Raw genomic sequence first — 21,961 nt, forward strand, 5'->3', positions numbered from 1 at the left:
CACTACCATTCAAAAGTTTGGGGTCACTTAGAAATGTCCTTGTTTATGAAAGAAAAGTCCATTAAAAAAACATCAAATTGATCAGAAATACAGTGAAGACATTGTTAATGTTGAAAATGACTATTGTAGCTGGGAACTGCTGATCTTTAATGGAATAATGGAATAACTCCACTCCGTACAGAGGCTCATTATCAGCAACCATCACTCCTGTGTTCAAATGGCACGTTGTGTTAGCTAATCCAAGTTTATAATTTTAAAATGCTAATTGATCATGAGAAAACCTTTTGCAATTATGTTAACACAGCAGAAATCTGTTGTCCTGATAAAAGAAGCAATAAAACTGGCCTTCTTTAGACCAGCTGAGTATCTGGTGCATCAGCATTTGTGGGTTTGATTACAGGCTCAAAATGGCCAGGAAACAAAGACCTTTCTTGTGAAACTCTCTCTCTTTCTTTTTTAAAAATATATATTTATATATATATATATACTTATATTCAGGAACAAATTACCATGTGGTGTTAGCCAAATCAAGGACAAGCCTTTTCTGATCCTCTTCAAAGAGAACTAAACCCCTGAACCGTATATCCGCCTGAAACTTACAAAAATCCAAAGGTCGGTTTGTGCACAACTCAGATCCGGCACCCTCCCTTTGGCTATAGAGATGGTATAATTTGCCTACTGTGTGATCTTAGGGAAGTCGGAAACAAAATTAATTTAGTGTTTTATTGCCCTCTGTATGACGGTCTGAGACATGTTCTTTTTAATAAAATGTTTGGCGATAACCCTGAAATATTCTGCTTATGGGACAAGCAGAGGCTTGAATTTACTTTAGACAGGATCAGTTTGTTCGCAATTCCTGGAGAAGCATACATGTATTGTTTGTGTAATGTGGCTAGATGGTAGTGGTACTTGCCATGATTATTGCATGCGTATAATTTATCAAATGTTATTTTGAAAATGGTACTCTGTTTAGTAGCGTCTTGCAGTGTTGTAGTACTCGAGACCGGTCAGCGCATAAAACCACTTTGCCAGGCCAAATATTCTTGAATCATTAATAGGGTATCTTAATAGCTTTTATATCTATTATAGACATGTTTGCGCAGTGGGGCACCTATAGACCTTCAGTGTGTGACAGTGGTGAACCTATAGGTCTTCAGTATGTGACAGGTTAGTACAGTGGTGTACCTATAGGTCTTCAGTGTGTGACAGGGGTGAACCTATCGGTCTTCAGTGTGTGACAGGTTAGTACAGTCATGAACCTATAGGTCTTCAGCATGTGACAGGTTAGTACAGTGGTGAACCTATAGGTCTTCAGTGTGACAGGTTAGTACAGTGGTGAACCTAGAGTTCTTCAGTGTGTGACAGGTTAGTACAGTGGTGAACCTATAGGCCTTCAGTGTGTGACAGGTTAGTACAGTGGTGAACCTACAGGTCTTCAGTGTGTGACAGGTTAGTACAGTGGTGAACCTATAGGTCTTCAGTATGTGACAGGTTAGTACAGTGGTGAACCTATAGGCCTTCAGTGTGTGACAGGTTAGTACAGTGGTGAACCTATCGATCTTCAGTGTGTGACAGGTTAGTACAGTTTTGAACCTATAGGTCTTCAGTGTGACAGGTTAGTACAGTGGTGAACCTATAGGTCTTCAGTGTGTGACAGGTTAGTACAGTGGTGAACATATAAGCCTTCAGTGTGTGACAGGTTAGTACAGTGGTGAACCTATAGGCCTTCAGTGTGTGACTGGTTAGTACAGTGGTGAACCTATAGGCCTTCAGTATGTGACAGTGGTGAACCTATCGGTCTTCAGTGTGTGACAGGTTAGTACAGTCATGAACCTATAGGTCTTCAGTGTGTGACAGGTTAGTACAGTGGTGAACCTATAGGCCTTCAGTGTGTGACAGGTTAGTACAGTGGTGAACCTATAGGTCTTCAGTGTGTGACAGATTAGTACAGTGGTGAACCTATAGGTCTTCAGTGTGTGACAGGTTAGTACAGTGGTGAACCTACAGGTCTTCAGTGTGTGACATGTTAGTACAGTGGTGAACCTATAGGTCTTCAGTATGTGACAGGTTAGTACAGTGGTGAACCTAGAGTTCTTCGGTGTGTGACAGGTTAGTACAGTGGTGAACCTAGAGTTCTTCAGTGTGTGACAGGTTAGTACAGTGGTGAACCTATAGGTCTTCAGTATGTGACAGGTTAGTACAGTGGTGAACCTATAGGCCTTCAGTGTGTGACAGGTTAGTACAGTGGTGAACCTATCGATCTTCAGTGTGTGACAGGTTAGTACAGTTTTGAACCTATAGGTCTTCAGTGTGACAGGTTGGTACAGTGGTGAACCTATAGGTCTTCAGTGTGTGACAGGTTAGTACAGTGGTGAACCTATAGGCCTTCAGTGTGTGACAGGTTAGTACAGTGGTGAACCTATAGGTCTTCAGTGTGTGACAGGTTAGTACAGTGGTGAACCTAGAGTTCTTTGGTGTGTGACAGGTTAGTACAGTGGTGAACCTAGAGTTCTTCAGTGTGTGACAGGTTATTACAGTGGTGCAACTATAGGTCTTCAGTGTGTGACAATGGTGAACCTATCGGTCTTGAGTGTGTGACAGGTTAGTACAGTCATGAACCTATAGGTCTTCAGTGTGTGACAGGTTAGTACAGTGGTGAACCTACAGGTCTTCAGTGTGTGACATGTTAGTACAGTGGTGAACCTATAGGTCTTCAGTATGTGACAGGTTAGTACAGTGGTGAACCTATAGTTCTTCGGTGTGTGACAGGTTAGTACAGTGGTGAACCTAGAGTTCTTCAGTGTGTGACAGTGGTACAGTGGTGAACCTATAGGCCTTCAGTGTGTGACAGGTTAGTACAGTGGTGAACCTATAGGTCTTCAGTATGTGACAGGTTAGTACAGTGGTGAACCTATAGGTCTTCAGTGTGTGACAGATTAGTACAGTGGTGAACCTATAGGCCTTCAGTGTGTGACAGGTTAGTACAGTGGTGAACCTAGAGTTCTTCGGTGTGTGACAGGTTAGTACAGTGGTGAACCTATAGTTCTTCAGTGTGTGACAGGTTAGTACAGTGGTGAACCTATAGGCCTTCAGTGTGTGACAGGTTAGTACAGTGGTGAACCTACAGGTCTTCAGTGTGTGACAGGTTAGTACAGTGGTGAACCTATAGGTCTTCAGTATGTGACAGGTTAGTACAGTGGTGAACCTATAGGCCTTCAGTGTGTGACAGGTTAGTACAGTGGTGAACCTAGAGTTCTTCGGTGTGTGACAGGTTAGTACAGTGGTGAACCTAGAGTTCTTCAGTGTGTGACAGGTTAGTACAGTGGTGAACCTATAGACCTTCAGTGTGTGACAGGTTAGTACAGTGGTGAACATATAAGCCTTCAGTGTGTGACAGGTTAGTACAGTGGTGAACCTATAGGCCTTCAGTGTGTGACTGGTTAGTACAGTGGTGAACCTATAGGCCTTCAGTATGTGACAGTGGTGAACCTATCGGTCTTCAGTGTGTGACAGGTTAGTACAGTCATGAACCTATAGGTCTTCAGTGTGTGACAGGTTAGTACAGTGGTGAACCTATAGGCCTTCAGTGTGTGACAGGTTAGTACAGTGGTGAACCTATAGGTCTTCAGTGTGTGACAGATTAGTACAGTGGTGAACCTATAGGTCTTCAGTGTGTGACAGGTTAGTACAGTGGTGAACCTACAGGTCTTCAGTGTGTGACATGTTAGTACAGTGGTGAACCTATAGGTCTTCAGTATGTGACAGGTTAGTACAGTGGTGAACCTAGAGTTCTTCGGTGTGTGACAGGTTAGTACAGTGGTGAACCTAGAGTTCTTCAGTGTGTGACAGGTTAGGACAGTGGTGAACCTATATGCCTTCAGTGTGTGACAGGTTAGTACAGTGGTGAACCTATAGGTCTTCAGTATGTGACAGGTTAGTACAGTGGTGAACCTATAGGTCTTCAGTGTGTGACAGATTAGTACAGTGGTGAACCTATAGGCCTTCAGTGTGTGACAGGTTAGTACAGTGGTGAACCTAGAGTTCTTTGGTGTGTGACAGGTTAGTACAGTGGTGAACCTAGAGTTCTTCAGTGTGTGACAGGTTATTACAGTGGTGCAACTATAGGTCTTCAGTGTGTGACAATGGTGAACCTATCGGTCTTGAGTGTGTGACAGGTTAGTACAGTCATGAACCTATAGGTCTTCAGTGTGTGACAGGTTAGTACAGTGGTGAACCTACAGGTCTTCAGTGTGTGACATGTTAGTACAGTGGTGAACCTATAGGTCTTCAGTATGTGACAGGTTAGTACAGTGGTGAACCTATAGTTCTTCGGTGTGTGACAGGTTAGTACAGTGGTGAACCTAGAGTTCTTCAGTGTGTGACAGGTTAGTACAGTGGTGAACCTATAGGCCTTCAGTGTGTGACAGGTTAGTACAGTGGTGAACCTATAGGTCTTCAGTATGTGACAGGTTAGTACAGTGGTGAACCTATAGGTCTTCAGTGTGTGACAGATTAGTACAGTGGTGAACCTATAGGCCTTCAGTGTGTGACAGGTTAGTACAGTGGTGAACCTAGAGTTCTTCGGTGTGTGACAGGTTAGTACAGTGGTGAACCTAGAGTTCTTCAGTGTGTGACAGGTTAGTACAGTGGTGAACCTATAGGCCTTCAGTGTGTGACAGGTTAGTACAGTGGTGAACCTACAGGTCTTCAGTGTGTGACAGGTTAGTACAGTGGTGAACCTATAGGTCTTCAGTATGTGACAGGTTAGTACAGTGGTGAACCTATAGGCCTTCAGTGTGTGACAGGTTAGTACAGTGGTGAACCTATCGATCTTCAGTGTGTGACAGGTTAGTACAGTTTTGAACCTATAGGTCTTCAGTGTGACAGGTTAGTACAGTGGTGAACCTATAGGTCTTCAGTGTGTGACAGGTTAGTACAGTGGTGAACCTATAGGCCTTCAGTGTGTGACAGGTTAGTACAGTGGTGAACCTATAGGTCTTCAGTGTGTGACAGGTTAGTACAGTGGTGAACCTATAGGTCTTCAGTATGTGACAGGTTAGTACAGTGGTGAACCTATAGGCCTTCAGTGTGTGACAGGTTAGTACAGTGGTGAACCTATCGATCTTCAGTGTGTGACAGGTTAGTACAGTGGTGAACCTATAGGTCTTCAGTGTGACAGGTTAGTACAGTGGTGAACCTATAGGTCTTCAGTGTGTGACAGGTTAGTACAGTGGTGAACCTATAGGCCTTCAGTGTGTGACAGGTTAGTACAGTGGTGAACCTATAGGTCTTCAGTGTGTCACAGGTTAGTACAGTGGTGAACCTAGAGTTCTTCGGTGTGTGACAGGTTAGTACAGTGGTGAACCTAGAGTTCTTCAGTATGTGACAGTGGTGAACCTATCGGTCTTCAGTGTGTGACAGGTTAGTACAGTCATGAACCTATAGGTCTTCAGTGTGTGACAGGTTAGTACAGTGGTGAACCTATAGGCCTTCAGTGTGTGACAGGTTAGTACAGTGGTGAACCTATAGGTCTTCAGTGTGTGACAGATTAGTACAGTGGTGAACCTATAGGTCTTCAGTGTGTGACAGGTTAGTACAGTGGTGAACCTACAGGTCTTCAGTGTGTGACATGTTAGTACAGTGGTGAACCTATAGGTCTTCAGTATGTGACAGGTTAGTACAGTGGTGAACCTAGAGTTCTTCGGTGTGTGACAGGTTAGTACAGTGGTGAACCTAGAGTTCTTCAGTGTGTGACAGGTTAGTACAGTGGTGAACCTATAGGCCTTCAGTGTGTGACAGGTTAGTACAGTGGTGAACCTATAGGTCTTCAGTATGTGACAGGTTAGTACAGTGGTGAACCTATAGGTCTTCAGTGTGTGACAGATTAGTACAGTGGTGAACCTATAGGCCTTCAGTGTGTGACTGGTTAGTACAGTGGTGAACCTATAGGCCTTCAGTATGTGACAGTGGTGAACCTATCGGTCTTCAGTGTGTGACAGGTTAGTCCAGTCATGAACCTATAGGTCTTCAGTGTGTGACAGGTTAGTACAGTGGTGAACCTATAGGCCTTCAGTGTGTGACAGGTTAGTACAGTGGTGAACCTATAGGTCTTCAGTGTGTGACAGATTAGTACAGTGGTGAACCTATAGGTCTTCAGTGTGTGACAGGTTAGTACAGTGGTGAACCTACAGGTCTTCAGTGTGTGACAGTGGTGAACCTATAGGTCTTCAGTGTGTGACATGTTAGTACAGTGGTGCAACTATAGGTCTTCAGTGTGTGACAGTGGTGAACCTATCGGTCTTCAGTGTGTGACAGGTTAGTACAGTGGTGAACCTATAGGTCTTCAGTGTGTGACAGATTAGTACAGTGGTGAACCTATAGGCCTTCAGTGTGTGACAGGTTAGTACAGTGGTGAACCTAGAGTTCTTCGGTGTGTGACAGGTTAGTACAGTGGTGAACCTATAGTTCTTCAGTGTGTGACAGGTTAGTACAGTGGTGAACCTATAGGCCTTCAGTGTGTGACAGGTTAGTACAGTGGTGAACCTACAGGTCTTCAGTGTGTGACAGGTTAGTACAGTGGTGAACCTATAGGTCTTCAGTATGTGACAGGTTAGTACAGTGGTGAACCTATAGGCCTTCAGTGTGTGACAGGTTAGTACAGTGGTGAACCTAGAGTTCTTCGGTGTGTGACAGGTTAGTACAGTGGTGAACCTAGAGTTCTTCAGTGTGTGACAGGTTAGTACAGTGGTGAACCTATAGACCTTCAGTGTGTGACAGGTTAGTACAGTGGTGAACATATAAGCCTTCAGTGTGTGACAGGTTAGTACAGTGGTGAACCTATAGGCCTTCAGTGTGTGACTGGTTAGTACAGTGGTGAACCTATAGGCCTTCAGTATGTGACAGTGGTGAACCTATCGGTCTTCAGTGTGTGACAGGTTAGTACAGTCATGAACCTATAGGTCTTCAGTGTGTGACAGGTTAGTACAGTGGTGAACCTATAGGCCTTCAGTGTGTGACAGGTTAGTACAGTGGTGAACCTATAGGTCTTCAGTGTGTGACAGATTAGTACAGTGGTGAACCTATAGGTCTTCAGTGTGTGACAGGTTAGTACAGTGGTGAACCTACAGGTCTTCAGTGTGTGACATGTTAGTACAGTGGTGAACCTATAGGTCTTCAGTATGTGACAGGTTAGTACAGTGGTGAACCTAGAGTTCTTCGGTGTGTGACAGGTTAGTACAGTGGTGAACCTAGAGTTCTTCAGTGTGTGACAGGTTAGGACAGTGGTGAACCTATATGCCTTCAGTGTGTGACAGGTTAGTACAGTGGTGAACCTATAGGTCTTCAGTATGTGACAGGTTAGTACAGTGGTGAACCTATAGGTCTTCAGTGTGTGACAGATTAGTACAGTGGTGAACCTATAGGCCTTCAGTGTGTGACAGGTTAGTACAGTGGTGAACCTAGAGTTCTTTGGTGTGTGACAGGTTAGTACAGTGGTGAACCTAGAGTTCTTCAGTGTGTGACAGGTTATTACAGTGGTGCAACTATAGGTCTTCAGTGTGTGACAATGGTGAACCTATCGGTCTTGAGTGTGTGACAGGTTAGTACAGTCATGAACCTATAGGTCTTCAGTGTGTGACAGGTTAGTACAGTGGTGAACCTACAGGTCTTCAGTGTGTGACATGTTAGTACAGTGGTGAACCTATAGGTCTTCAGTATGTGACAGGTTAGTACAGTGGTGAACCTATAGTTCTTCGGTGTGTGACAGGTTAGTACAGTGGTGAACCTAGAGTTCTTCAGTGTGTGACAGGTTAGTACAGTGGTGAACCTATAGGCCTTCAGTGTGTGACAGGTTAGTACAGTGGTGAACCTATAGGTCTTCAGTATGTGACAGGTTAGTACAGTGGTGAACCTATAGGTCTTCAGTGTGTGACAGATTAGTACAGTGGTGAACCTATAGGCCTTCAGTGTGTGACAGGTTAGTACAGTGGTGAACCTAGAGTTCTTCGGTGTGTGACAGGTTAGTACAGTGGTGAACCTAGAGTTCTTCAGTGTGTGACAGGTTAGTACAGTGGTGAACCTATAGGCCTTCAGTGTGTGACAGGTTAGTACAGTGGTGAACCTACAGGTCTTCAGTGTGTGACAGGTTAGTACAGTGGTGAACCTATAGGTCTTCAGTATGTGACAGGTTAGTACAGTGGTGAACCTATAGGCCTTCAGTGTGTGACAGGTTAGTACAGTGGTGAACCTATCGATCTTCAGTGTGTGACAGGTTAGTACAGTTTTGAACCTATAGGTCTTCAGTGTGACAGGTTAGTACAGTGGTGAACCTATAGGTCTTCAGTGTGTGACAGGTTAGTACAGTGGTGAACCTATAGGCCTTCAGTGTGTGACAGGTTAGTACAGTGGTGAACCTATAGGTCTTCAGTGTGTGACAGGTTAGTACAGTGGTGAACCTATAGGTCTTCAGTATGTGACAGGTTAGTACAGTGGTGAACCTATAGGCCTTCAGTGTGTGACAGGTTAGTACAGTGGTGAACCTATCGATCTTCAGTGTGTGACAGGTTAGTACAGTGGTGAACCTATAGGTCTTCAGTGTGACAGGTTAGTACAGTGGTGAACCTATAGGTCTTCAGTGTGTGACAGGTTAGTACAGTGGTGAACCTATAGGCCTTCAGTGTGTGACAGGTTAGTACAGTGGTGAACCTATAGGTCTTCAGTGTGTCACAGGTTAGTACAGTGGTGAACCTAGAGTTCTTCGGTGTGTGACAGGTTAGTACAGTGGTGAACCTAGAGTTCTTCAGTATGTGACAGTGGTGAACCTATCGGTCTTCAGTGTGTGACAGGTTAGTACAGTCATGAACCTATAGGTCTTCAGTGTGTGACAGGTTAGTACAGTGGTGAACCTATAGGCCTTCAGTGTGTGACAGGTTAGTACAGTGGTGAACCTATAGGTCTTCAGTGTGTGACAGATTAGTACAGTGGTGAACCTATAGGTCTTCAGTGTGTGACAGGTTAGTACAGTGGTGAACCTACAGGTCTTCAGTGTGTGACATGTTAGTACAGTGGTGAACCTATAGGTCTTCAGTATGTGACAGGTTAGTACAGTGGTGAACCTAGAGTTCTTCGGTGTGTGACAGGTTAGTACAGTGGTGAACCTAGAGTTCTTCAGTGTGTGACAGGTTAGTACAGTGGTGAACCTATAGGCCTTCAGTGTGTGACAGGTTAGTACAGTGGTGAACCTATAGGTCTTCAGTATGTGACAGGTTAGTACAGTGGTGAACCTATAGGTCTTCAGTGTGTGACAGATTAGTACAGTGGTGAACCTATAGGCCTTCAGTGTGTGACTGGTTAGTACAGTGGTGAACCTATAGGCCTTCAGTATGTGACAGTGGTGAACCTATCGGTCTTCAGTGTGTGACAGGTTAGTCCAGTCATGAACCTATAGGTCTTCAGTGTGTGACAGGTTAGTACAGTGGTGAACCTATAGGCCTTCAGTGTGTGACAGGTTAGTACAGTGGTGAACCTATAGGTCTTCAGTGTGTGACAGATTAGTACAGTGGTGAACCTATAGGTCTTCAGTGTGTGACAGGTTAGTACAGTGGTGAACCTACAGGTCTTCAGTGTGTGACAGTGGTGAACCTATAGGTCTTCAGTGTGTGACATGTTAGTACAGTGGTGCAACTATAGGTCTTCAGTGTGTGACAGTGGTGAACCTATCGGTCTTCAGTGTGTGACAGGTTAGTACAGTCATGAACCTATCGGTCTTCAGTGTGTGACAGGTTAGTACAGTCATGAACCTATAGGTCTTCAGTGTGTGACAGGTTAGTACAGTGGTGAACCTATAGGCCTTCAGTGTGTGACAGGTTAGTACAGTGGTGAACCTATAGGTCTTCAGTGTGTGACAGGTTAGTACAGTGGTGAACCTACAGGTCTTCAGTGTGTGACATGTTAGTACAGTGGTGAACCTATAGGTCTTCAGTATGTGACAGGTTAATACAGTGGTGAACCTAGAGTTCTTCGGTGTGTGACAGGTTAGTACAGTGGTGAACCTAGAGTTCTTCAGTGTGTGACAGGTTAGTACAGTGGTGAACCTATAGGCCTTCAGTGTGTGACAGGTTAGTACAGTGGTGAACCTATAGGTCTTCAGTATGTGACAGGTTAGTACAGTGGTGAACCTATAGGTCTTCAGTGTGTGACAGATTAGTACAGTGGTGAACCTATAGGCCTTCGGTGTGTGACAGGTTAGTACAGTGGTGAACCTAGAGTTCTTCGGTGTGTGACAGGTTAGTACAGTGGTGAACCTATAGGTCTTCAGTATGTGACAGGTTAGTACAGTGGTGAACCTATAGGTCTTCAGTATGTGACAGGTTAGTACAGTGGTGAACCTATAGGCCTTCAGTGTGTGGCAGGTTAGTACAGTGGTGAACATATAAGCCTTCAGTGTGTGACAGGTTAGTACAGTGGTGAACCTATAGGCCTTCAGTGTGTGACTGGTTAGTACAGTGGTGAACCTATAGGCCTTCAGTATGTGACAGGTTAGTACAGTGGTGAACCTATAGGCCTTCAGTGTGTGACAGGTTAGTACAGTGGTGAACCTATAGGCCTTCAGTGTGTGACAGGTTAGTACAGTGGTGAACCTATAGGCCTTCAGTGTGTGACAGGTTAGTACAGTGGTGAACCTATAGGCATTCAGTGTGTGACAGGTTAGTACAGTGGTGAAACTATAGGCCTTCAGTGTGTGACAGGTTAGTACAGTGGTGAACCTATAGGCCTTCAGTGTGTGACAGGTTAGTACAGTGGTGAACCTATAGGTCTTCAGTGTGTGACAGGTTAGTACAGTGGTGAACCTATAGGCCTTCAGTGTGTGACAGGTTAGTACAGTGGTGAACCTATAGGCCTTCAGTGTGTGACAGGTTAGTACAGTGGTGAACCTATAGGTCTTCAGTGTGTGACAGGTTAGTACAGTGGTGAACCTATAGGCCTTCAGTATGTGACAGGTTAGTAGAGTGGTGAACCTATAGGTCTTCAGTGTGTGACAGGTTAGTACAGTGGTGAACCTATAGGCCTTCAGTGTGTGACAGGTTAGTACAGTGGTGAACCTATAGGTCTTCAGTGTGTGACAGGTAAGTACAGTGGTGAACCTAGAGTTCTTCAGTGTGTGACAGGTTAGTACAGTGGTGAACCTATAGGTCTTCAGTGTGTGACAGGTTAGTACAGTGGTGAACCTATAAGTCTTCAGTATGTGACAGGTTAGTACAGTGGTGAACCTATAGGTCTTCAGTGTGTGACAGGTCAGTACAGTGGTGAACCTATAGGCCTTCAGTGTGTGACAGGTTAGTACAGTGGTGAACCTATAGGCCTTCAGTGTGTGACAGGTTAGTACAGTGGTGAACCTAGAGTTCTTCAGTGTGTGACAGGTTAGTACAGTGATGAACCTATAGGCCTTCAGTGTGTGACAGGTTAGTACAGTGGTGAACCTACAGGTCTTCAGTGTGTGACAGGTTAGTACAGTGGTGAACCTATAGGTCTTCAGTATGTGACAGGTTAGTACAGTGGTGAACCTATAGGCCTTCAGTGTGTGACAGGTTAGTACAGTGGTGAACCTATCGATCTTCAGTGTGTGACAGGTTAGTACAGTGTTGAACCTATAGGTCTTCAGTGTGACAGGTTAGTACAGTGGTGAACCTACAGGTCTTCAGTGTGTGACAGGTTAGTACAGTGGTGAACCTATAGGCCTTCAGTGTGTGACAGGGTAGTAGAGTGGTGAACCTATCGGTCTTCAGTGTGTGACAGGTTAGTACAGTGGTGAACCTATCGATCTTCAGTGTGTGACAGGTTAGTACAGTGGTGAAACTATAGGTCTTCAGTGTGACAGGTTAGTACAGTGGTGAACCTATAGGTCTTCAGTGTGTGACAGGTTAGTACAGTGGTGAACCTATAGGTCTTCAGTGTGTGACAGGTTAGTACAGTGGTGAACATATACGCCTTCAGTGTGTGACAGGTTAGTACAGTGGTGAACCTATAGGCCTTCAGTGTGTGACAGGTTAGTACAGTGGTGAACCTATAGGCCTTCAGTGTGTGACAGGTTAGTACAGTGGTGAACCTATAGGCCTTCAGTATGTGACAGGTTAGTAGAGTGGTGAACCTATAGGTCTTCAGTGTGTGACAGGTTAGTAGAGTGGTGAACCTATCGATCTTCAGTGTGTGACAGGTTAGTACAGTGGTGAACCTATAGGTCTTCAGTGTGACAGGTTAGTACAGTGGTGAACCTATAGGTCTTCAGTGTGTGACAGGTTAGTACAGTGGTGAACCTATAGGCCTACATTGTGTGACAGGTTAGTACAGTGGTGAACCTATAGGTCTTCAGTGTGAAAGGTTAGTACAGTGGTGAACCTATAGGTCTTCAGTGTGTGACAGGTTAGTACAGTGGTGAACCTATAGGCCTTCAGTGTGTGACAGGTTAGTACAGTCGTGAACCTATAGGTCTTCAGTGTGTGACAGGTTAGTACAGTGGTGAACCTATAGGCCTTCAGTGTGTGACAGGTTAGTACAGTGGTGAACCTATAGGCCTTCAGTGTGTGACAGGTTAGTACAGTGGTGAACCTATAGGCCTTCAGTGTGTGACAGGTTAGTACAGTGGTGAACCTATAGGTCTTCAGTGTGTGACAGGTTAGTACAGTGGTGAACCTAGAGTTCTTCAGTGTGTGACAGGTTAGTACAGTGGTGAACCTATAGGCCTTCAGTGTGTGACAGGTTAGTACAGTGGTGAACCTATAGGCCTTCAGTGTGTGACAGGTTAGTACAGTGGTGAACCTATAGGCCTTCAGTGTGTGACAGGTTAGTACAGTGGTGAACCTAGAGTTCTTCAGTGTGTGACAGGTTAGTACAGTGGTGAACCTATAGGCCTTCAGTGTGTGACAGGTTAGTACAGCGGTGAACCTATAGGCCTTCAGTGTGTGACAGGTTAGTACAGTGGTGAACCTATAGGCCTTCAGTGTGTGACAGGTTAGTACAGTGGTGAACCTATAGGCCTTCAATGTGTGACAGGTTAGTACAGTGGTGAACCTATAGGTCTTCAGTGTGTGACAGGTTAGTACAGTGGTAAACCTATAGGCCTTCAGTGTGTGACAGGTTAGTACAGTGGTGAACCTATAGGCCTTCAATGTGTGACAGGTTAGTACAGTGGTGAACCTATAGGCCTTCAGTGTGTGACAGGTTAGTACAGTGGTGAACCTATAGGCCTTCAGTGTGTGACAGGTTAGCACAGTGGTGAACCTATAGGCCTTCAGTGTGTGACAGGTTAGTAGAGTGGTGAACCTATAGGTCTTCAGTGTGTGACAGGTTAGTACAGTGGTGAACCTATAGGCCTTCAGTGTGTGACAGGTTAGTACAGTGGTGAACCTATAGGTCTTCAGTGTGTGACAGGTAAGTACAGTGGTGAACCTAGAGTTCTTCAGTGTGTGACAGGTCAGTACAGTGGTGAACCTAGAGTTCTTCAGTGTGTGACAGGTTAGTACAGTGGTGAACCTATAGGTCTTCAGTGTGTGACAGGTTAGTACAGTGGTGAACCTATAAGTCTTCAGTATGTGACAGGTTAGTACAGTGGTGAACCTATAGGTCTTCAGTGTGTGACAGGTCAGTACAGTGGCGAACCTATAGGCCTTCAGTGTGTGACATGTTAGTACAGTGGTGAACCTATAGGCCTTCAGTGTGTGACAGGTTAGTACAGTGGTGAACCTATAGGCCTTCAGTGTGTGACAGGTTAGTAGAGTGGTGAACCTATAGGCCTTCAGCGTGTGACAGGTAAGTACAGTGGTGAACCTATAGGTCTTCAGTATGTGACAGGTTAGTACAGTGGTGAACCTATAGGTCTTCAGTGTGTGATAGGTTCACGATTCTGAAATGACAGCAACCGTAATTCCAGCGCACTCATGTAGGAGAGTGCACTTTCTGTAAAACACAAACGGGCCAGTGGTGTAGTGGAGGCTACACAGGAATAAACCGATGAACCCCTTTTATTTCAGTGGGAATTGTGTATACTCCCTTCCTTATCCTTACTGATGCGCATCAAAGTAGAGTAGTGGAGGTACACAAACAATTATGTAGTACAATAGAGAAATCATGCACAGAGTAGCCTACACAATCACAAAGCACATGAAACATGCTCGCTGCACACAGCCTAGTTTGTGCGGAATATCATCTGCAGGCAGCAAGAGCGTACAGCTCTCAACTGGTTCTGGCATGGAGCAGCTCACAGATGAATGACATCGGTAGCCGGTAGGGTTGGAAAGACGTTTCAACTGGTGACATCTACCAGTAAATGCTAACTTAGGTAACAATGGGTATGCAAACCAGGTATTAAAAACATTTTTGTCCTTAGTTTTGGTTAGTAGACTATTTGTTATGTGCAATTGTCCTCATGCCCCATTTGTATCAGGGGTGTAGACATTGATCGGCCTGGGTGGATCCATGTCTACACCACGATAAAATTTATTGATTTAAAAAAAAAGTGTTATTTTGAAAGTGAAAATCTGAAAAATCTATAGGAAAACTCCCACAGAAAGATACGAAAACATAATTTTACACCCAGGTTGCCTTTTCTTCCCTGGGCAAGCCATTTGGGAAACATTTTGGCAAAATTTGAATATATCAACTTCTCCAGGCACCACAACAACACTGCATAGGGCCAATGGAAAGACAGCAGTCACACACAGCATGCTGTTAAAGGATAAGCTGTCCATAAACCCAGACATAATAAGCCAGTAGGTCTCAATCATAAGAATGCAAAAACACAACCATTTAGCATTTCCCAATCTAAATGTACATCTACTACTTCCCTTTGCAAAAAAATATTTCACATTTAGCACACAAAGTAACCTGTGACCTACATTTAAAAGTGGAACTGACAGCATTTGAACTACTTTGGTGATATGAAACAAACTGACAATCATATCAGTCAAAAATATCCAATTCCCAGTTCATGCCACAAAACCAACTTTATAAGATGTTTTAAAAATAGGTTCTATTTGACTCAACGTTCCATGACGTACACTAAAGCATTGTTGGCAGAATAGATGGATGCAGTTCAAAGCATGATTCATATAATTCACCAATACATTTCTTGGTAGTCCTATCAGGTTGTAAATTGGTTGCTATCAGGTTATAAATCACAGCTGACCTGGTACATTGTTTGCTCCCTCCATTTGGGATGCACGGTTTCAATTTCAATTACTCAATATTCTGGACAAAAACGGACAAAATGTATCTAAGTCTGGGAACGTCAATATAATCAAACTAGCAAGGGCAATGATCACAAGTAAGTCATAATGTGGCTAATAGGCTAGCATATATATTTATGTAGCAAGCTAAAAACAGAGCCTAATGTTAGCTAGATAGCTAACTAGCTAGCTGCTAGGAGGATGTCATGTCATGCAATTGGAGGAGTGGGTGAGTGACTGACTTTTTCCCCTCATATCATTTTTCGGTGGCTATACATATCTAGAGATGCAGGTGTCATTTGGTAAGCTGGCAAGAACTTGAATGACTGTTATCCTGTTAGCATCTCTCTTGCATTCGCAAATTCATTCTGGCTATCGACTCAGAATTCAGAGCACTCTTGTCTGAGTGTGCAGAACAATTGATGAATGAATTTATGAACGCGCGACACCCGCTTAATACGACCGGTGACAGTAAATGTAGACTAAGAAGTAATAGCTGGTAAAGAACACTCTAGATCAGGCCTGGGCAACTCCAGTCCTCAGGGGCCTGATTGGTGTCACACGTTTGCCCCAGCTAACACACCTGACTCCAATAATCAACTAATCATGATCTTCAGTTTAGAATGCAATTAGTTTAAAATCAGCTGTGTTTGCTAGAGATGGGGAAAAAGTGTGACACCAATCAGGCCCTTGAGGACTGGAATTGCCCAGGCCTGCTCTAGATAACATGTAAACAGCCTAACCAGCCTTGCTACGGCGAGTAACATTGTCAGACTTCTCTCATTTGTGTCTGGAAGTAGCTAGCTAGCAAGCTAGCCAACTTTAGCAGTTAGCCTGGGTGCTTGGTTGGGACAAGCATGCATTGGCAGGCCAACCGCAGAAGGACGAGGAGGCAACTATTCCTCATCGTTTAACAGTGCAATTTTGACGGCCAACTTGCTGAAAAGTTTGAGGGTTTATCTAATGTTCCTTTGTTAGATTTTAGCTCATCTTGCTCTGGCAAGTATTAGTTGATGATCTTGTTGATGTGCATAACTGAGGAAGAGAGAGCCTACCTGTTCATGGTTGTTTGATCAATAGGAATGTGAAGTTCCCAAATGTAAAAGGACTCCTGTAGTATTCACATATTTGCAGAAAACCATTCAGGTGTATTTTGTGGCTTTTGGCGAATGCGTTCTAATGCTCTAAAGTCACACTGTTACTACTGCCTGTAAACACACAGTCCAGCTCAAAGTGAATGATGGCAGGCCTCTGTGGCAAATGGCTTGTTTTCATAAAGCTTACTGTATCTCTGATTGGCTATAGTGCACCGGTCTGTGTAGACTCCAATCCTGGATAAGACAGATATTTGTATTAGGTTTTATTTACGGCAGTGTCTATTAATTGTCCAAACGCACAGATGCTTTCCCACTATATATTGCTATAGAATATTCACAAATCCCTAAGTATACATAATTCCCTAAGAATTTATGAAAATGTGAAAATGACCATATCTGGTCGCTTGTCTTCTTTTTTTTTTGGAGGTGTATGTGAAATGATTTTAATAAGATTTAATATTGCTCAAATTTTGTAAGTTCCACTTTAAATGCAACATGTTTCACACAACATGGTTTTCAAAGAGCAAGCGCGCTGCAATGAAAAACACAGTTCCACTCACCAGATGATGCTAATTGAAACTTAACTTCTGGTTGAAAGTTATTATTGAAAAGGGAGACGCTAACAAATTAGCAACAACATCCTCTTTGGTAACACCTGCTACAAACTAGCCGACAACTAGCTAGCTAGAGTTTTTGTAAAAACGGTCCCACCCATTAAGTCAAATTGTAATTGGTTGATTCCACTGTCACTCCCTAATACAGTTGAATGGCAGATGTCTTTATCTAACATCTGACGGCCTAGCCAATGGCTGACTTATCTCCCCAGAGACCAGCAAAGAAAAATCCTGATGGGATAATATGTCTTCAGTGTTAACCCTCTCCAACAAAAACTGAATAGATTAAATCAGAATATCATTGAAAATAATACTATTATTATCATTATTATCATAATCATTATTTTATAAATCCCTAAACCCTTTTCTGAAGGCGTAGAAGACCAGTAGTTCCACAGCATGCATTTATTCACTATTCTGAAAGTCTAAACCATACAGCACCAATGACCATATTAACTGATTCATACACTTACTGTTCAATGCTGGGGGACAGGTAGAGTTTAGGGAACACTTGGGTGGCCTCTGCGTCTTCAAAGCTGACGGAGAGAAGAGCCACGTCTTCCCCGGGGTCCAACGTTGTGTCCTGAGGGAGAGGGGGAGTTAGTACTCACAAATAAGTCTAAAATAATACAAATAATACTTCTCCATGACCGGTATTAGTGAATTAATCAAATCAATGAAAATCTTCCTCATGTTTTTTTTAATCCTCATTTGGATTTAAAAAAACACAGGTGAGCTGTACTTCAGTGTTGAGTCAAACTCAACCCGAACAAGTCCAGTTTAGCCTGCTTAGGGTCATTTCCCAGTCCAAGCCTGATTTAAGTACATCTGAGTGTATGTGTTTGAGATGGACACACAAAGAGAGAGAGAGGGCAAGAAAGAGAGGGTAAGAGAGAAAGATAGAGAGAACGAGAAGAAGAAGAAACAAAGAGATAAGAGACCAGATGATACATCTGATTAGTTTCACGCCGCGCTGACTTCGACAGCTGCAGCCGAGTAGTGGCGCTGATAACGGGAAGTACCAATCAAATCATGTGAGAGTAAGAGAGAGAGAGAGAAGCCACCCGAAGCCGCTCTAGATGAGCCGATCATGCCGATCCATCTCTTCAAGGTTTTGATTTCCTCCCCCCGTTCCCTTTCTATATCATTTTTCCTAGAGCTAGCCCCCCTACCATTATGGATCATCATTAGCAGGATCCGACATTAAGCGGCACTCACAGTTTGCGCTAAGCGAACGAGGGCTGGGGAGTTAATCAAATGTCTTACAGTCGGTTTGAACTCATTCATTTGTGCTAATCTCTGCCCTTCCCGGCAAGGGAATCTCCCTCACCACCATACGGTATGTGTTGAGGCGCGGCGCTACCAGTTTCCTTAGCCAGGCGTTTCAACGCGGCCAACCACGTAACCAAAGCAGGCACAATGAGGTCTGTCAAAGAGAAGATGCCTTTTCTTCGATAGATGTGAAACGGTTGAATGAGCCAAAGGCGGCTGTTTGCACTCCCTCATTGGGCAGTTTCTCTCAGAGTCAAAGCAGTTAATTGTATTTTGTGCAACCTAATTGCTATTGCGGTTGAGTTTGAATTAAAAGCGTTACAAATGAGGCTTGAGGGAGTTGGGTACATGACTCCTTCCCATCAATGACTCCCTCTCTGGTCCTGAATGAGGATGGCCACCACACCGCCCATGGACGTTGGGTTTTCCATACCACTGGTTCAAGAGGGGGGCTCAAAATGACCCATCTGAATTAGTCTCGGTGGCTCAGTTTTGGGACTTTGCCGTACCGGACTTTGTATTTCAGAAACAATATGAATAGAAATGTCAAGGGCCTCTGCAGGCAAGGAGAAAGTTCTCTTCCATCTAGCCCGGTGCAGAAGAGTGCTGCACAACACACAACATATAACACTTCTTCCCAAATGATATTGGTGTGTTTGTGTGAGTATATACCAACAGCCACAACAATGACGATGGCTGCCTCATGTCTCATCCTGTCCCTCTTGTCACAGCCAATAACATAGAGGGAGAAAGAAAGGGGGAGTAAAAGAAAATAGTGTCTGACATTCAAAGGAGTTGCCTGATTGAATCAGCTTGCATCAATATAGTGGATGTATGCGCCAGTAAGCAACTACGCTCCCTCTCGAAAGGTTAGGGAGGAAGAAGAATAAGATGAGGGGGGAAGGTAAGGCATAGTCATTTCCCCCAGTTTTCACTGTCAAATTCAGGCCTCGTCTGTCGTCAGAGAGGTGACCAAACAGATACTTATTTGAAAGCAACGCTTGCGGAGAGAGAAGGAATGTACAGAAGGTGAGAGTTGGGGTGGGAAAGAACATCAGGTTCTTCAGCATGCGTAGCATTGCGTCGCGGTCCTTGAGAGGCTTTCGTCTCAGACGAACAGTCAAAGGACCGTGTTTGGAGATGATTCACTTCGTCTCGTCCCAAAAAACGACAAGCAGCTGTCAAAAGACATACGACATCACGGAAACGGAAACAACAAAACGAGGGAGGACCCCGAACTCTTCTGTTTTCTTTTTACAGCTATCAACCACTATTAGTCTGCTGCAATATGCTGATACACACGTGTCTGCATGGGTACAATCCCTCTGTGCATCCATGCCTCCCTGCAGTTTTGGTTGCATAAATGTCCTCTTACGTATGGGGCCAAAATCCTGACTTGTAATATACATACAGAACTTCAGAACACACTCTAATGAGGTGTTCCAGGGACATCTCCAATCATGAGTTGCTGAGTGACAGCGGGGTAAACTCAGAATTTCAGCCTACATGACCTTACAAATGGCCCAACTACATCCACCTGAAGATGATTGGTGGGAAAGTTTACAGACTCACAAACGGTAGTGCAGATGTCAAAGACTGGGTGCGACCTCCGAGGTAGAATACTACATTTGGCCTTAGCCTCCCAAACTATCTCTGGGCTTTGACTTACCGAACTAAGAACTTAAGATCGGGTAATGCAAATGAATCAAGAACAGGAAAATGATTTGTATGACTGAGGGAGTGATAGCAGTGGTGTTAACACTGAGAACAGAACTGAACCACCTACACATTTGAAGCTATACTTTTTATAACTAGAAGGTAAGCGCTATATTTGTTATAAACATATATATATATTTTTTAATCAACAATACATTTGTAGAAAAATACACATTTATGTAAGAAAATATCTTGGAGAATGGGAGCTTTTAATGTCGACTGCAATGTGAATCCCCACAAACAAAAACAAGAGTCCCAAAGTGCTCCCCAAAAAACAAAATGCCTCTATGCGTTTTTACACAGATTTTATGCTTTCTACAGCAATACACTCCGGGCCAAGTGCTGCCTGCTTAAGTACAGAGCAGAAAAACTAACAATTTTAAAAACCTTTCTTCTCTCCACAGGCCATAGGCAGTGCCTAATGAAGAACCTCTCCATGGGGAGTAATGAGTCTATAAAATGACCCCAGTTGAAGGACTGCGAGTCAGGGAGGGAGTCCTTAAGGAGGTGGGTGGACGGGGACAGTTACTTACTGCACACCCGGGAGTATGTGAGTCAGCCCCAAAGACTGGGGTTGAGAGAGAGGGTGAAGGGTGTATGAATGTGTGTATGTGTGTGTGTGTGTGTGGGGGGGGGGGGGGCTGCTCGAAGTCAAGCCTTCACGTGGCCACTACTCCACTGTTAGCCTTGCTCCCTCCTCTCATCCGTCTTTCTCTCTCTCCCTCTCTTTTCTTCCTCTTGCTCCTTCCCTCTGTCTGTTGATGCCCTGTAGCATCTCCTCTCTGTGACATGTGACAGGTTGGAGATGTGACAGCTGTCCTTACGCCAGACCATGTCCGGCCAAAGTCACAACACGCACACACACACTAAACAGACAATGCTCTCGACAAGGGCAGTACGGAGGTAAAGACTATTGTCCGTCTTATTTTCCCATCTCCAAATGTCATGGGCACCGTCATGGGGCAGCTTGAGTGACACAGGGGTTATTGCGTAAGGATGAGGGCAGCTGCTGGGCTTGCTTTGAGATTTTCTGTCCATCTGTCTGGACACAGTGTTTCACCGCCACAACGCAACCTGCCAGTCAACATTCTTGGAGGAAAGTAAAAAATCTTGAGGTCCACATTGAGAATGGTAATGAGCTGAAAAGAAACACAGCAAAACATGTAGGTGGGTGTCTGGGAGATTTTGAGGAGCTCTGACATTTCAATTGGGGCTTAGAACTAAATGGTTCCTTTGCATGAGGGACACTAACCAAGCAAAATTGCCCAATTCTGATCCCGAGAATCAAAATCATCCATTCATGAGGAAACCACAACTAATTACGCTGTTGCATGAGACTTCTGGGTCCACTTTACAAATTGCCTACTATCAATGGGGTTGTCCATTTTGCTGAGAGCTGATAACGTCAATGTGCCATTAGATAGCAAAGCAGTGTCTTATAAAGCAATTTTCATTCCATTTTCTTTCATTGCATTGATGTCAAAATGACATTTTCTCATTCAGAGGAAGCACACGAGGGGATATTGGAAGATCGTTTCATAAGTAAATTTTTCTGCATGCTTTTCACTGGGTTTTTCCAAGAATGGGTGAATAAGACGGAAGATACAAGTGCACCACCATAGCTTCATCTTGTACAGCATAGCACAGAAACACTAAATTAACATGTCTTCTTTAAAACAATCTTCTTTCCAATTTAATTTATCAGAAAGGCAAGGTTATAATTCTATGCATATTCAAGAGACCTAGCATTCAACTGATTGAAAAGATGTCCAAACAAGCTATGCAGAATGGAGACATGTTCTGTGTTGTGGTTCATAGGCCTGATGTAAGCTTTGTGCCACAACGCCCAGAGGCGGAAAAGGGTATATCATTGGGTCAAGGTGGCTGTTGCCAATGCACGTCTCATCGCATTAAATGTTCTGTTCTGACAGACTTAGGAGGGGAGTTGAGGATGTGAGATTGTCCCTAATTAAGTGTTACTGTGTGACAGAAGGGGGGGGGGGGGGGGGGTTTGTGAGGCCAGTGCTGTATGCTCTCTATGGTA

General features: G+C 44.1%; 1 protein-coding gene across 1 annotated transcript in view; it reads right to left on the reverse strand.

The window, feature by feature from the left end:
• The window catches only part of babam2 (BRISC and BRCA1 A complex member 2), a 216,333-nt gene that overhangs the window by 54,019 nt on the left and 140,353 nt on the right, over nucleotides 1–21,961 (reverse strand). The window contains exon 7 of the mRNA XM_064954260.1: nucleotides 17,403–17,512. Within this exon, the coding sequence (XP_064810332.1) occupies nucleotides 17,403–17,512 (110 nt within the window). The remainder of the gene's footprint in view (nucleotides 1–17,402; nucleotides 17,513–21,961) is intronic.

This window comes from Oncorhynchus masou, chromosome 32, assembly GCF_036934945.1.
Source record: "Oncorhynchus masou masou isolate Uvic2021 chromosome 32, UVic_Omas_1.1, whole genome shotgun sequence".
NCBI classification, from domain to species: Eukaryota; Metazoa; Chordata; class Actinopteri; order Salmoniformes; family Salmonidae; genus Oncorhynchus; species Oncorhynchus masou.